The 12,711-nt window shown below is 33.9% G+C and overlaps 1 protein-coding gene across 1 annotated transcript in view; it reads right to left on the bottom strand.

Moving 5' to 3' along the window:
* Positions 1–1,312: 1,312 nt before the first annotated feature.
* Positions 1,313–12,711, bottom strand: part of LOC108375563 (tyrosine-protein phosphatase Lar-like) — an 18,295-nt gene continuing 6,896 nt past the window's right edge. Inside the window, exons 3-6 of the mRNA XM_017631703.1 lie at positions 5,491–5,713; positions 4,358–4,485; positions 4,034–4,202; positions 1,313–1,574 (exon numbers count right to left, since the gene is read on the bottom strand). Coding sequence (XP_017487192.1) covers positions 1,411–1,574; positions 4,034–4,202; positions 4,358–4,485; positions 5,491–5,713 — 684 coding nt within the window. The 3' untranslated portion in view covers positions 1,313–1,410. The remainder of the gene's footprint in view (positions 1,575–4,033; positions 4,203–4,357; positions 4,486–5,490; positions 5,714–12,711) is intronic.

Raw genomic sequence — 12,711 nt, 5'->3', positions numbered from 1 at the left:
TTGTCCACTTTTCACAATTCAATTGTCGTTATATTCTTTTACCAGTCCATAATTAATATACTTTAAAGATTTAGTCCATACTTTCATGCCAATTTTATTAGTCAAGTTTTAAATTGTTTTTTTTTTTTTGTTTTGGAATGACCAAAAATATACATATGTCAAATTTTTAAATTAGCAATTATTTACGTTTTCAAACACCCAAATATTTTTATTTAAAAGTTTGAAGTTATGAAATAATTATGTCCAATTTTTAAATTACCAAAAATTAATCTTCAGTTTTTACTTTTACGCGTTCGTGATTTGTATGTATATATGTAAATATAACTAAGTATGTACATATTTATGTATGCATGCTTTTGAATGAGTGTCTGCTGCAGAAGATTGCATTACAAAAGTCGATTCTAATTTTAATGAAATATTGAAAGATTAGCACATCAGATAATTAAAAACAAATAAATAACATAAGGCCCTAAGGAATTCTGCATCGATGTGAAAAAGGTATATAGTTTGCAATGCCTACAATTAACTTTTAGTTATGTATGTAGGCCTTTACAGCATTCAACTAGGTAGAACATTTTTTATTTCGTTTAAGTTTAGTAATTTTCACTCACTTTATTTATTTTTAGCAATTTAGAATTTCACTAGTAATCTACATTGAAGCGAATTTTCTTTGCCGCTTAGTTATGCTTTTTTACGTTATATTGTATTGTATTATTTGATAATTATTTACAGCTTTACTTACTTAGGAGTAAATATACATACATACATTCCAATTTGTCTAAAATTTTTCGTTCGATTACAAAAAAGGGCTGGTTTACCTCAAGTAGAAAATTTAAACCAAGCATATTCCAAAAATATACAATACGAAAACAATTCTAAATTCATTATCATAACATACCTATAGTAAGTATAGTTGAGTTTAGTGCGGATTTGTTGAGTCTGCATTCGATTTTTTTCTCAAATATCCTTCTCACCGACTACACGCTCACGCTCAGTAATAGACAAGCCCTTGGAATCTGTGAAGAGGCTTTCAACTGAGGTACACTCACCTGATATCCGGTTCGAATTTTTGTCTATTGAACTGCACACTGCATATTTTGTTAACAATACTGCTGAATTTAGGCTGTTTCAATTTGAAGCGAAGCTCGCCGTTTGTCGAAACGTGATGACCCCTTTTAAAAATTACTCTCCGATATTCAACTTTATGGCGAGTGCCCTTATGTTTTACGAATGCATGTTGTTGTTGTTGTTGTTGTAGGAGCGCATTCCTGCTGAGCTGAACATCGTTGCAGGAGCAGACGCAATTCTTGTTGGTATATGTGCCGCACTTTCGTCGAATCGCTTGTCGCTTGCCAAAAAGCTCGGTTGCCAGCAACACGAGTACGCTCAAAGCACGCGCAACTAAATGCCTCATATTTTTGCTTGTTTGTTGACAGGTGCTACCAATAGCTGCATATACCACCTGACATACGCTAAGGTGCACAAGTACATTGACAGGTACACTAGGAGATAATGGCCTTGGGACATTCGATGATGCACTAGTCCCGCGCGCTGCATTGCTGCTGGGAACTCCCCTGGAAACCGAATGAGAAACACCTGTTTAATTTACATCTTTTTTGCTGTCCTTTAACACCATCGTCAATTATCAACAATGCTATATACAACAAACTGAGATATACATACAAACATACATATAAAAGAGTTGGTAATTACTAAACCATAGCGTGAAAGCTTACTTCGAAGGGGTTTTGGCATCATGCAAATTTCCACCCTATCCACTATGCTAACAACAGCTAAAATCAAGTTTGCTCCATAACTTCTTATTTATTTATACATATATGCATACGTATGTCGTTTGTCTAATTTTCAAACCCGAATAAATTAAATTTCAGTTACAGTAAAATTTTAAATTTCGATTTAGTTCATCAGCTTAAAAAGAACCATATTTATCAAAATATCTTTTCAACGACATATTGTACTTTAAAAACGGACCATAAATAAAAAAAAAATTACAAAAATATGAAATCAGCCTCATTGCGTAAGTCGTAAATTAGACGAAATAAGTATACGACGAAAATTGTCGAAAACTATCCAGTGCCGCCAAGTTTTTCCGTTTTAGCCACTAGTCGAGTCGCAATGACATGCAATTTTCGATACGACTCGACTCTCGATACGACTTTCACTCGACACGACACTCGCAATGAGGCTGAATATCAGCTGTTTTAGGGAACGTACACACTAGGAATGTTAGTCCCGAGATCCCGGCTTTTTTAAGGTCCCGAAAATCCCGGCATTTTAATTTGTAATTTGCACTGATGGCAATAAAAGAAACTCCTTTTCTTGACCATTATTGGTCAATATTTCTTTATTTATTTAATAATTAATATTTTTTATAAATGTCTAGCTCATTATACATATAACAACGTGCTATAGTAAATTTTAAACACAAATATCAATATATACGCGAAACCATGGGCCAAATATAGTAAAATTGCGTTTTTAGTTTTTGACCTTGACGTCAGTAATTCAAAAATTATTTAAAAATTCAGAGAAATGTGTTTAGAGAAGAAGTATGGGTGGCAAGGTAAAGAAGAAATCCTGTAAAATTTAAGCGAATTCAAGTTTTTGGTGCAGCAGGACTGGTAAGTATTGAACTTTCCTTTTAAAATTTTATTTTTGAAATGCCACAATAATTTCTTTTGAAAAAAATATATGGTTAGGACTTATATAAACTCGATAACATCCTCGAATTTCGTCCTTCTAACTTTATCAGCTTAAAAAATTACCTATTCGCCCTTGTGAATCCAAAAGATTTTAATTTTTTTAAATTCTAAAGAAATTTCCTCTTGAATTTGGTACCCATATTTTTATTCTACATTGCATTGAATATTTTAAATAATTTTCAGAATCAATCATATCTTTGAAATTACAAAGCCCTTTAAAATAAAGCAATTTTTTCGATTTAAGTTGTTGAAAAGTAATGAATATCTAAATCTCGGGATCCCGGGATTGTTATAATGACACCCCAAAGATCTCGGGATCGGAAAAAGCTGAAAAATTAACATCCCTAGTGCACACAGAAAACCGAGCGGTGCCGAGCAAAGCGAAGCGCAGGTGTTCACACTGAATGATTGGCTGCAAAGATACCAAAAAACTTAGCTTCCGTAAAAAGCGGCTAATATATTTGCTAGATTTTTGGCGGAAACATTTTTAATTAATTATTTTGATTTAAGTTTTACTTGGCAGCAGCATCATGAAAAACTGCGATACATGTACGCAGTGAGAGCTCGTTTCGGCGCTCCCTTACCTTACGAAGCACGAAGAAAATGGCTAGAAAAGGAAGCCACTTTGCAAAATAGTAACAAATTTAGTGCTCTTTTTTTTTTGTATTAAAGTTTGTAAAAAATATAAATTTTTGAAAATTTTTTATGAAAGAGTTATATGAATATAAGCTAAGTGATATATTTTGCGGAACATTTTTAAAATAAATATTTACTTAGTTTGATCACAAGCTTTTTTACATTATTTTCAGTTCGATGTCATAAAGGTTATTGATATAAGTTATATACTGGATTATATATGTGTATGTATGCAACCTTTCTGAAAATGCGAATATCATTTTTCATACAATGTCTTGAAAAGGGATCTTAAGATGGCGATTAGAGTGAGATGAACGCGAACATATAATGCCTTTCTGTATTGCATCATTATCTAAAAGCTGATTTGCTTTCAGTTCCCATATTCTTCTGTAAATGCTTTCTGAATGAACACTTTCATATATGTAGATGCAGCAATTTGAAAGATTCGCTCCGCCAAGAACGCTTTATTTCGGCTCGCTCCCGCTTCCTGTGTATACGTACCCTTAGTCAAAGGTGTTGGAACAATTGCAAACTTCTTTCTTGTATGAGCACCGACCCTATCTAATACTCATTCACCTACAGCAACAACTGTACATTTGTTTAAGATTTTCATTGCCAAACTCGCACCTACCCACGCACATATGTACATTGTATTGTTAGTGTTTTATACTTACCATTTAATACATGAACTGTTACACTCTTAGGTTTCGCATTTGATGGATTGCACTGGTAGTGTCCGGAATCCGAGGGCCGCGCCGTTTTTATGAGAAGAAACGAAGTCGTAGTCTCTCCTTTATTGGTTACAACCGAAACGCCACCCCGTGGAGAGTCGTAGTTAATTATCTAAAACCGTTAAACAAGAAATACTCGATTACTTGACTTGTATTGTCATTGATTAATGAAGGGAAATCGGGTCTAAAAAATCTTGAAAACCTTGAAAGTTTGACACACAACAATTAGTAGCAAAGAGTAACTATGGATTGAATATTAAAACTCACAGCGTTGTTGTGATTCCAAAATATATAAGCAGGAGGTTCCGGTGAATTCAAAATGACGCAGGTCAAGTTTATTGTTGAACCACTCTCAATGTACAAATCCGGCGCACCGATTATCTCCGTTGACGGTTCTAAAAATGATAGTAGACAAAAGAAATCCAACTATACAAATACATACATAAATACTATTCATATGGATAGTTGAAGTCTTATGCATTTACATAAATAAGAACCATACAGGTTATTTAACCTAAAGTTCCACACACCACGTATGAATGTATATTAGGGTGGTCCAAAAACAGTAAAGTCGGAATTCGTATGCTCTGACCCCCTCAAAGTTGTCCATGTATTTTTATATAGGGAAAAAACAACAACAAGAAATGGTATAGAATTCCTGAAAATAAATATTTTTCGATCGGAAAACTCTTGTTCTCTTCAGGAGACTTTCAGTAATAACCCCGCAAAAATCGCGACTACTCCATGCATGCTTGTATAGAGTACTCCCTAAGGACCAAGGAGTACTCCAAAATTAACCACAATTCATATAAAAAATATGGTCCAATTAACATTGCGATGTCCTAGGGCAGGACCATATCCTCCATCCCTGCATTACATCAGAGTAGCACAAAATTACTCCAACATATTAACAATGGCATTGTTGTTATATTTTTTCGTTTGTACACGCTTTTGTTCTTCACTTCTCAAATGCTTTTTCGAAATTAATAAAAACCAAGACAAAAATTAAAAATTACATGTCCTCTGACGGCATTNAGTCCCACGATTTTTGCAGGGAATATCCAATTGCTTATTTAACCCTTTTTTAATACTAACGATTTTGGTTAAATAAACAATTGGGTATTCTATTGGGAATCTCTCGCACATAAACAGAGTTTTCCGATAGAAAAATATTGATTTTTAAGAATTCTATACCATTTCTACGAACAGTTGTTTTTTCCCCATATAAAATACATGAAAAACTTTGGGCGCTTAAAGCGACCTCTAAATATTTTTTGATTTCAAAATAAAAATAGGGGTATATTTTTTCGGTATAGAACAATCCTAGGGGCTGAGAGCATACCAATTCCGATTTTACTTTTTCACGTGCATTTTTGGACCACCCTAATGTATACACTTACCAACAACATTTAGGTGAATGTAATGACTCATGTGCGGAGTGGTCGATACTTGACACTCGTATATGCCAGAATCTCGGTGTTGGGGGTATTTTATTTGCAATATCCAGTCTTCGGTTTGTGGTTGATGTATTGCACGGAAGCGCTGATCAGATGTATATGTATACCGTCCCACAGTTAGCAAATGGATGTCTCTATGCCGCACCCAAGAGACTTGCAAAAGCATCTGGAATATTGAATTATCACAAGACATTGGTCGTTTTGCTTCGAAAAAATATGGCTAAGGATCTTAGGATTATTAAAAGTCATTTATTATTTTTTTCAACTCAGTTAAACGATAAGCGACCTGAAAACTGTGCATGGTAGGCCCTGGAGGAGTACATTCTGCTAACTAAAAATTATTCGTTTTAGCTACATACAAAAACACTCATTTTAAATGGCTTCAGTTTCCGAACAACATCAACAAACAAAACCAACAAGTTTTTCCTAATAGCGGTCGCCTCTCGGCAGGCTATGTCCTACCTAATTTATTAATTGATTAAAATATTGATGTTGCATACTTCTATTTTGGCCAATTTATTTTTCAAAGATTTTATTTTAGAAAATATGTTCCGGATTTGAGCTACACAAGTCGTTGTATAAATTTGAAAAATTGGTATTCCCACTGTAATTTCTAATTTTTCAAGCTCATTCCGCAGACTGAGGGTATTGTCTCAGGGAACCAGGATTTATTTTCTAGAATAAGGTTTAATATCTTTAGCACCTATACAATTTTCATATCAAACATTTTGTGTTTTTCGACTCGCCCTAATGTACGTATGTATGTATGTAGGTATGTTTGTTAGGGGCAAATCTTGCAATACATTTTTTACCAACTTCCCATTGACCTAGAGTCTTGAAACTTCACAGGTGGCTCAGAAACCAATGACAATGAAATTCGAAAGATGAATCAATCCGATAGGTGGCGCAGCAATCGAGAAATATTGGAAAACCCGTATGTATAGACCGATTTGGTTAATATTTAGAACGTATGTATGTATGTTAATCACATGAAAAGGAGCTACACAAAAAAATTGCCGATAGCTGGCGCAAGAGTTGAGATATTTGGTAAGCCAGTATTTATACTCCGATTTCGTTGGTATTTAGAAAGTTTGTTTTAAACATATTTTTTTTGCTATTAACTTATTCCTAACAAACGAATCGTGGTACAAAGCTCATTAACATAACTGTTTTTAATTTGTAAGATATCGTCCTTCTCCTTCTTTACTTCTGGCAAGTTCAAAAGAAATCAGTGGAGCCAAATAAATTTACATTTATTCAAAAAAAAGGAAGTAAATAACGAAATATTTGAAGATGTAAGTAATAATTCCACTGTTTTACAGCAAAAATGTTCTATGGATGCCACTATCCAATTTCTATGTGATTCCGAAATCCGAAATACTTTTTTTCTATGAATAACTTTTCGAGATATTTGCAATTTACCGTTGGTCATGTTAAAAAAGTGGGGGTTTCACTTAATCACGTATATCTTACGAACTAACAGAATAATCGTAATACGGGGTACGTCAAATAAAAGCTAATAAAATTCTCTCTAAACCGTATGTACATCACTTCCCGATACCTCTGATAGTTTCTGAGAAATTATCTAATCATTTCTGACACCTCTTGCTTTCGATGGAAACACTCTACTTACTCAGGTGTACGTGGCGTATGAGTAACACACTGCTCATATTTCACACAAAAAAATCCTTGCGCATTTTCATTTGACCAATCTTTGACTTTGTTATTTATCCATCGATTTTCTTCATTGGTAGCTTAATTTTTTTCTAAGGGCATACAGAAACGGTTATTTTTTAAATGTTTTCCTAGGCAAAGTATGAATTCTTTTCATTTAGAATTTCATTGGTTTTGATTTGCCGAATTTCGTATTACAATTAATCAATTGTTTCGTAAGATATACACGATTAAGTGGAACCACTCAAATATTTCGAAAACGTATCCATAAAAACCAGTAAAAAAGGAGCGAAATAAATACAGTGGGACAGATAACATAGTAGACTTTTAAAAACACAATAATTTTTGGGCTGTAAAATCGATTTACGTGGTTTTTTTAACGTTATTTCCCAACGTTTGTTTTTTACGTTGCTTGATAACAGTTATATTCCAACGTTTATTTTTTTATGTTGTCTGATAAACGCTGCAAGATATGAATATTGATGAAATTGCAGAAAGAGAAGAAGATGAAGATAAAAGTGGAAGAGTGCAACATAAAAAATAAACGTCGGGAAATAACTCTTATTGGCTACGGAAAACATATTTCTGCAGCATAACAGTTATCAGGAAGCGTAAAAAGTAAAAGTATTTACCAATGTTTTACTGCTTATCTGAGCGCTTAAAATGGATTTTTTTCGGGCTTATTTTCTTTGTCCCTGGTTACAACTCTTATCGGCGAAATAAAAAATATGTTTCATCCAATAACTGTTACTAAGCAACATTTTCGTGATAAAACCTATAACTTGTGTGTACTTGATTAGACAATGAAAAGGAGAGCGGTTAATAAGGGAACTTCGTAAGGGAGGAACTGCCAAATTGAAGCCATTGGTCCGTCACACACAAAAACAATTGTGCTGGGATCAAACTCTCGCTTGTTTAGGAGGGCGATGAAGAGTATTGGAATTCGCACTTTCTAAATTATTCACGATCAATAAAGCTCGGTTAGCACATGTGTGTATGTATGTAAAAGGCACTGTTCACGTATATATTTCTCTAAACAAACCATTATTTGTAGTGGGAATTGATAACCAAAAATATTGCACATTTCTTCATGCGGAAAGCCAGTCGAGTCCAAAAGCTAATCAGTAATGCTGTAAGTTGTATGTTTAAAAGTGGTAAAAGCGATTGACTTTAGAGACTTTTAAGTATTTTTGTAACCGATTTGTATACTGGCTATCTATGTAAGTGAAATCAATAAAGAGCAAAACTACTGCTATCAACGATATTACAACCTTATCTAATAGCAGTGCACTGAAATCTGAGATTTAGCGGAATCTTTTGAAATACGGGTAGATTTCCTTTATATTTTCATGATTTAGATTTCTTGGATTTTAACCAAATTTTAACGAAATCCTTACTTATGTAAAAGGAACAAATCTTTAGATACTAAAAAGTTCAACCCTGCTACACTTGAAATTTCAAATTTCTCTACATAAACGAAATCCAAAGATAGCGCGGAGGAAACACTTACAAAAGATTTTTAAGATTTCAAGGTCGAAATCTCAGATTTCAGTGCAGTGGGAATGTAATATAAGGATTCTTTGACCACTTATGGGCAATCATTTCCCTTCAAAGGTACCTTGTAAGAGTTTAAAAAATATAAATAATCCAAAAACCGTGTAATTTCAACAGAGGGCTCCCCGCGTACCATAGTTTGAGAAGCACTAGGTTAGACTAAGAATTTCACAATTGTGGCTCGTCAATTGGAACTTTTGGGTCCTTCATATATTTATGCCCGCTATCTGCAATGGTTACTTTCAAAAATGCGCTGTTCATACTTACGACACTTTACTGATCTACAATAGACTCAGCTTAGTAAACCCAACAGGGTTAAAATTCAAATTGGCGCATATATGCCCTTGATATTCGATCAAAAAAAAAACATGCACAATATCAATTGTACAAAGAAAACTGTTGAGTCCGAAGCACCAAGAGTATATAATCAAGGGTAGGTGTTGACATTCAACACTTGTCACTCACCATCTGCAGCCGTAAATTTGCCTAGACGCCCCACGAAATTTTGGAATATTTTCAAAAATCGATTACTCTGGTTATACTACATACTTCGCGAATAAAAGCGACGATACGCTCTACTCCTCCTTAAAATCAATTCACAGAAACTTTTAAAATTTTTCATCCGTGCGTGCAGCAGCATGTCGTCGATGCGGCAATAAGAGAGAAGGCAATTGGCGACTTCGATTATAGCAGACAGCTAAGGGAAGCAATTCTGAAGCGAAAACTTTTGTAAACGAATAATTATCACCTGTCGCCAATGTGCGTGTAGCCGTAGATGTCAACGTAGTGCAACGCATGTAGGTACATTTTTCTTCAGCACAATTACACGCAGGGGAAGGCAGAATCACTGAGCGACTAAGTGTCGATGTGGCGTTAGAGGTGGCCTTGCGACATGAATTGATTTCATTTCTCGTCAAGCTGGCGTGCGACATGTTTCGGCATTGACTACATAGCAGCTTCAATGAAAACCCTGAAAGTTTTCGATCGTAATGTGTTTACACAATCGTAAAATTTTAATATGGATATGCAATGCATCAACTGGCAAAGTGTTCACTTTCTTATTAATACTAATAACAGTGTTTGTCAATTTATAGATCTAAATGTTCATTTCGAATTCGCACTATTATATAGTATACAACTTAAAAGCCACAAAAAAGTGTATTGTTCTAAACTCGTTTTACATATGTACATATTTTTAGACATTGTTATGTATGTAGTTATTTGCTCAATACCTTCACCGGACATATCTGTGGACATTTGAAAAAATAACTTAAGTCTATCCTTCAGAGATGAGCAAAGCATAGCATATGTCGACAAATAGACATAGACAAATGTTTTCTGTAGAAGACCTGCTGCCGTTTTTGTGAAGTGGTAACTATTATGAAAGATTCCTTGTTAAAGGGGCTCGCAGATGTTCTCACTTTGCAACACAACGCAACTAGGTGTACCTTTTGTTCCTTATGACTTTGAATTGATGGGGTCATACGGACACGAGATTTGGATTCAGCGATGGTAAAAACATAAGGGGGTTTATGGACCTGTGTTATTTATGCTTTCAATTTTGTTGACTGTTCAGTAACTGCACCTCGCGGATATGTTTCATCTGAGCGTCCCTGACTTATAGATTTCAGAGGAGGAACTACAAATCGTATACGTAATACGCTGCAGGTAAGTTTCCTATCTGCAGAGCTGGGTCGTAATGATTCCTTTAGGAATTAAATTACTCCCAATTACAGATTACAAGGAATTGTAATTAGGAATCGATTACTTTTTCAAATCCCTGAAGTAATTTCAAATGTAATTGGTTTTTTCTTTAATTCCATTACAAGGAATTTCATATTGTAATTGAAATCAATTACGTGCTAGTAATGTAATTTTTTTTCCAATACCTTTGAAAGGAATTGAAAATGTAATTGATTTTTTTTTTCAATTCCATTACTCAATTACTCAAAGGAATTGTAAAAGTAATCGAGAAACTGAAAGTTCATTCACGAATGTACAATATGGAATTTTTGTTGTGGTCAAAGATTAAAATCGAAAGCACACATTGGACATCTTCTATGTATGTATATCTATATCTATATACATATATAAAAATGTTGTGTTCGTATGTCACGGTCATCAAAACCCGAGAACGGCTGAACCGATTTGAATATTTTTTTTATTATTCGGTATAATACCAGAACCAAGATATAGCAAAAATTTGGAGGGTTGCCACCCATTTTAAAATTTTTAAACCCAATTATATTGATAAAATTAATGAATTATTACAATATGGGTATCAAGTTAAAGAGGTTTAAGAAAGATAACTGCTGGAAGTATTTTTGACGAGGGTTGCCACCTATTTGAAAATTTAAACTCAGTCAAATTGTTGAAGAAATAAAATATTGCCATGTGGGTGTCAAACTAAAGAGTTTTAAGAAGGCTTACTGCCGAAAATATGTTTGAGGAGGGTTGCCATCTGTTTGAAAATTTAACTAAATTACATTGATAAAATTAATAAAATGTTACAATATGGGTATCAAATTAAAGAGGTTTAAGAAAGATAACTGTTTGGGGGGCTGCCACCTATTTGGAAATTGTAACTCGGTTAAATTGATAAAGTAAATGAAATGTTAGCATGTGGGTGTCAAACTAAAGAGTTTTAAAAAGGCTTACAGTCTACCATGAACACTTCCAGAAATATTCAATATGAAAAGTTCGGTTTATATGGGAGGTGCCACGCCCCCTTCTCCAACCATGCAAATTTTTCTCCATGCAAAAATTTTTTGTATGAAATACTAGCAGGAAATAATGTTACCCATACGCCATATCGTACATGACCGTATGATCATGTTAAAGTTTGAATTTTTTTCATTCGCAATGAAAACTTAAAATGAAAATAACTTGACTAAATGACCTTATCTAAAAAAACGGTATACAGACCCGTAACATACTACTTAAAATTAATTTTACGTCTCTCGGCGTTTTTTGTGTAATTTTAGCGTTTACTTAAATTTTTCGACTACTTTTTAAATTACTTTGAGGAATGGAATTGGAAAAAAAATCAATTACATTTTCAATTCCTTTCAAAGGAATTGGGAAAAAATTACAATTTCAATTCCTTTCAAAGGAATTGAAATAAAAGAAATTACATTACTAGCACGTAATTTACCCCAATTACTATATGAAATTCATTGTAATAGAATTAAAGAAAAAAACAATTCCATTTGAAATTACTTCAAGGAATTGAAAAAGTAATCGATTCCTTTGCTGTGAACTAAAGGAATTGAATCCTAATTACAATTACTGAGGAATGTAATTGTAATTGTAATGTAATTGCATTTACCCAGCTCTGTCTATCTGTTACCAGCTCTTGTAACTGCGTTTCCAGGTACGTTGGTAATGCCATTAAAATATTCAGCAATTCATTTATAAAGATTTGTTGAAATTCTGACATTGCATATTTCAGTGGGTAATATTTCGTTACCAGCTTATGAGATGCGTAACCAAATTTACCGGTTACAAGGGTGCACAGAATGTAAAAATAGGCTAAACTCGATTGTGCGTGTAGCGATTTTGATATAATAATCAAAGTCAACAGATTTCTGCAAATTTCCATGTACGCACAATCTAAGAAAAATGTATTATAAAGCCAAGTGTACACGGTAGAGAAAAAATGCGAGATTCAGACAACGTCTACGTCCACTCTACGCACTATTTAGTAAGCTAAATAGACTTTTTGCTCTACGGAGACGTATGGCAAAGTCTTGACAAAGAATTTCATTACAGATTGTTAAATTTTTAAATGGCTACCACATTGAATCGCATATTCGACAAAAGCACACCATTTTAGGTACATTTAGAGCGTAGCCAAATAATGTATCGGGAATCATTGACATCATTGACATTTCAATGGCTTTTCCAATAGCCTGGCAACAGTCGTTGCTTGAGTTA

Source organism: Rhagoletis zephyria, unplaced genomic scaffold (genome assembly GCF_001687245.7).
Source record: "Rhagoletis zephyria isolate East Lansing unplaced genomic scaffold, Rhagoletis_zephyria_1.1 Rzeph_scaffold_09128, whole genome shotgun sequence".
In the NCBI taxonomy this organism is placed as follows: domain Eukaryota; kingdom Metazoa; phylum Arthropoda; class Insecta; order Diptera; family Tephritidae; genus Rhagoletis; species Rhagoletis zephyria.
Note: the sequence above shows the minus strand (reverse complement) of the source record. Positions and strands in the feature narration are given on the sequence as shown.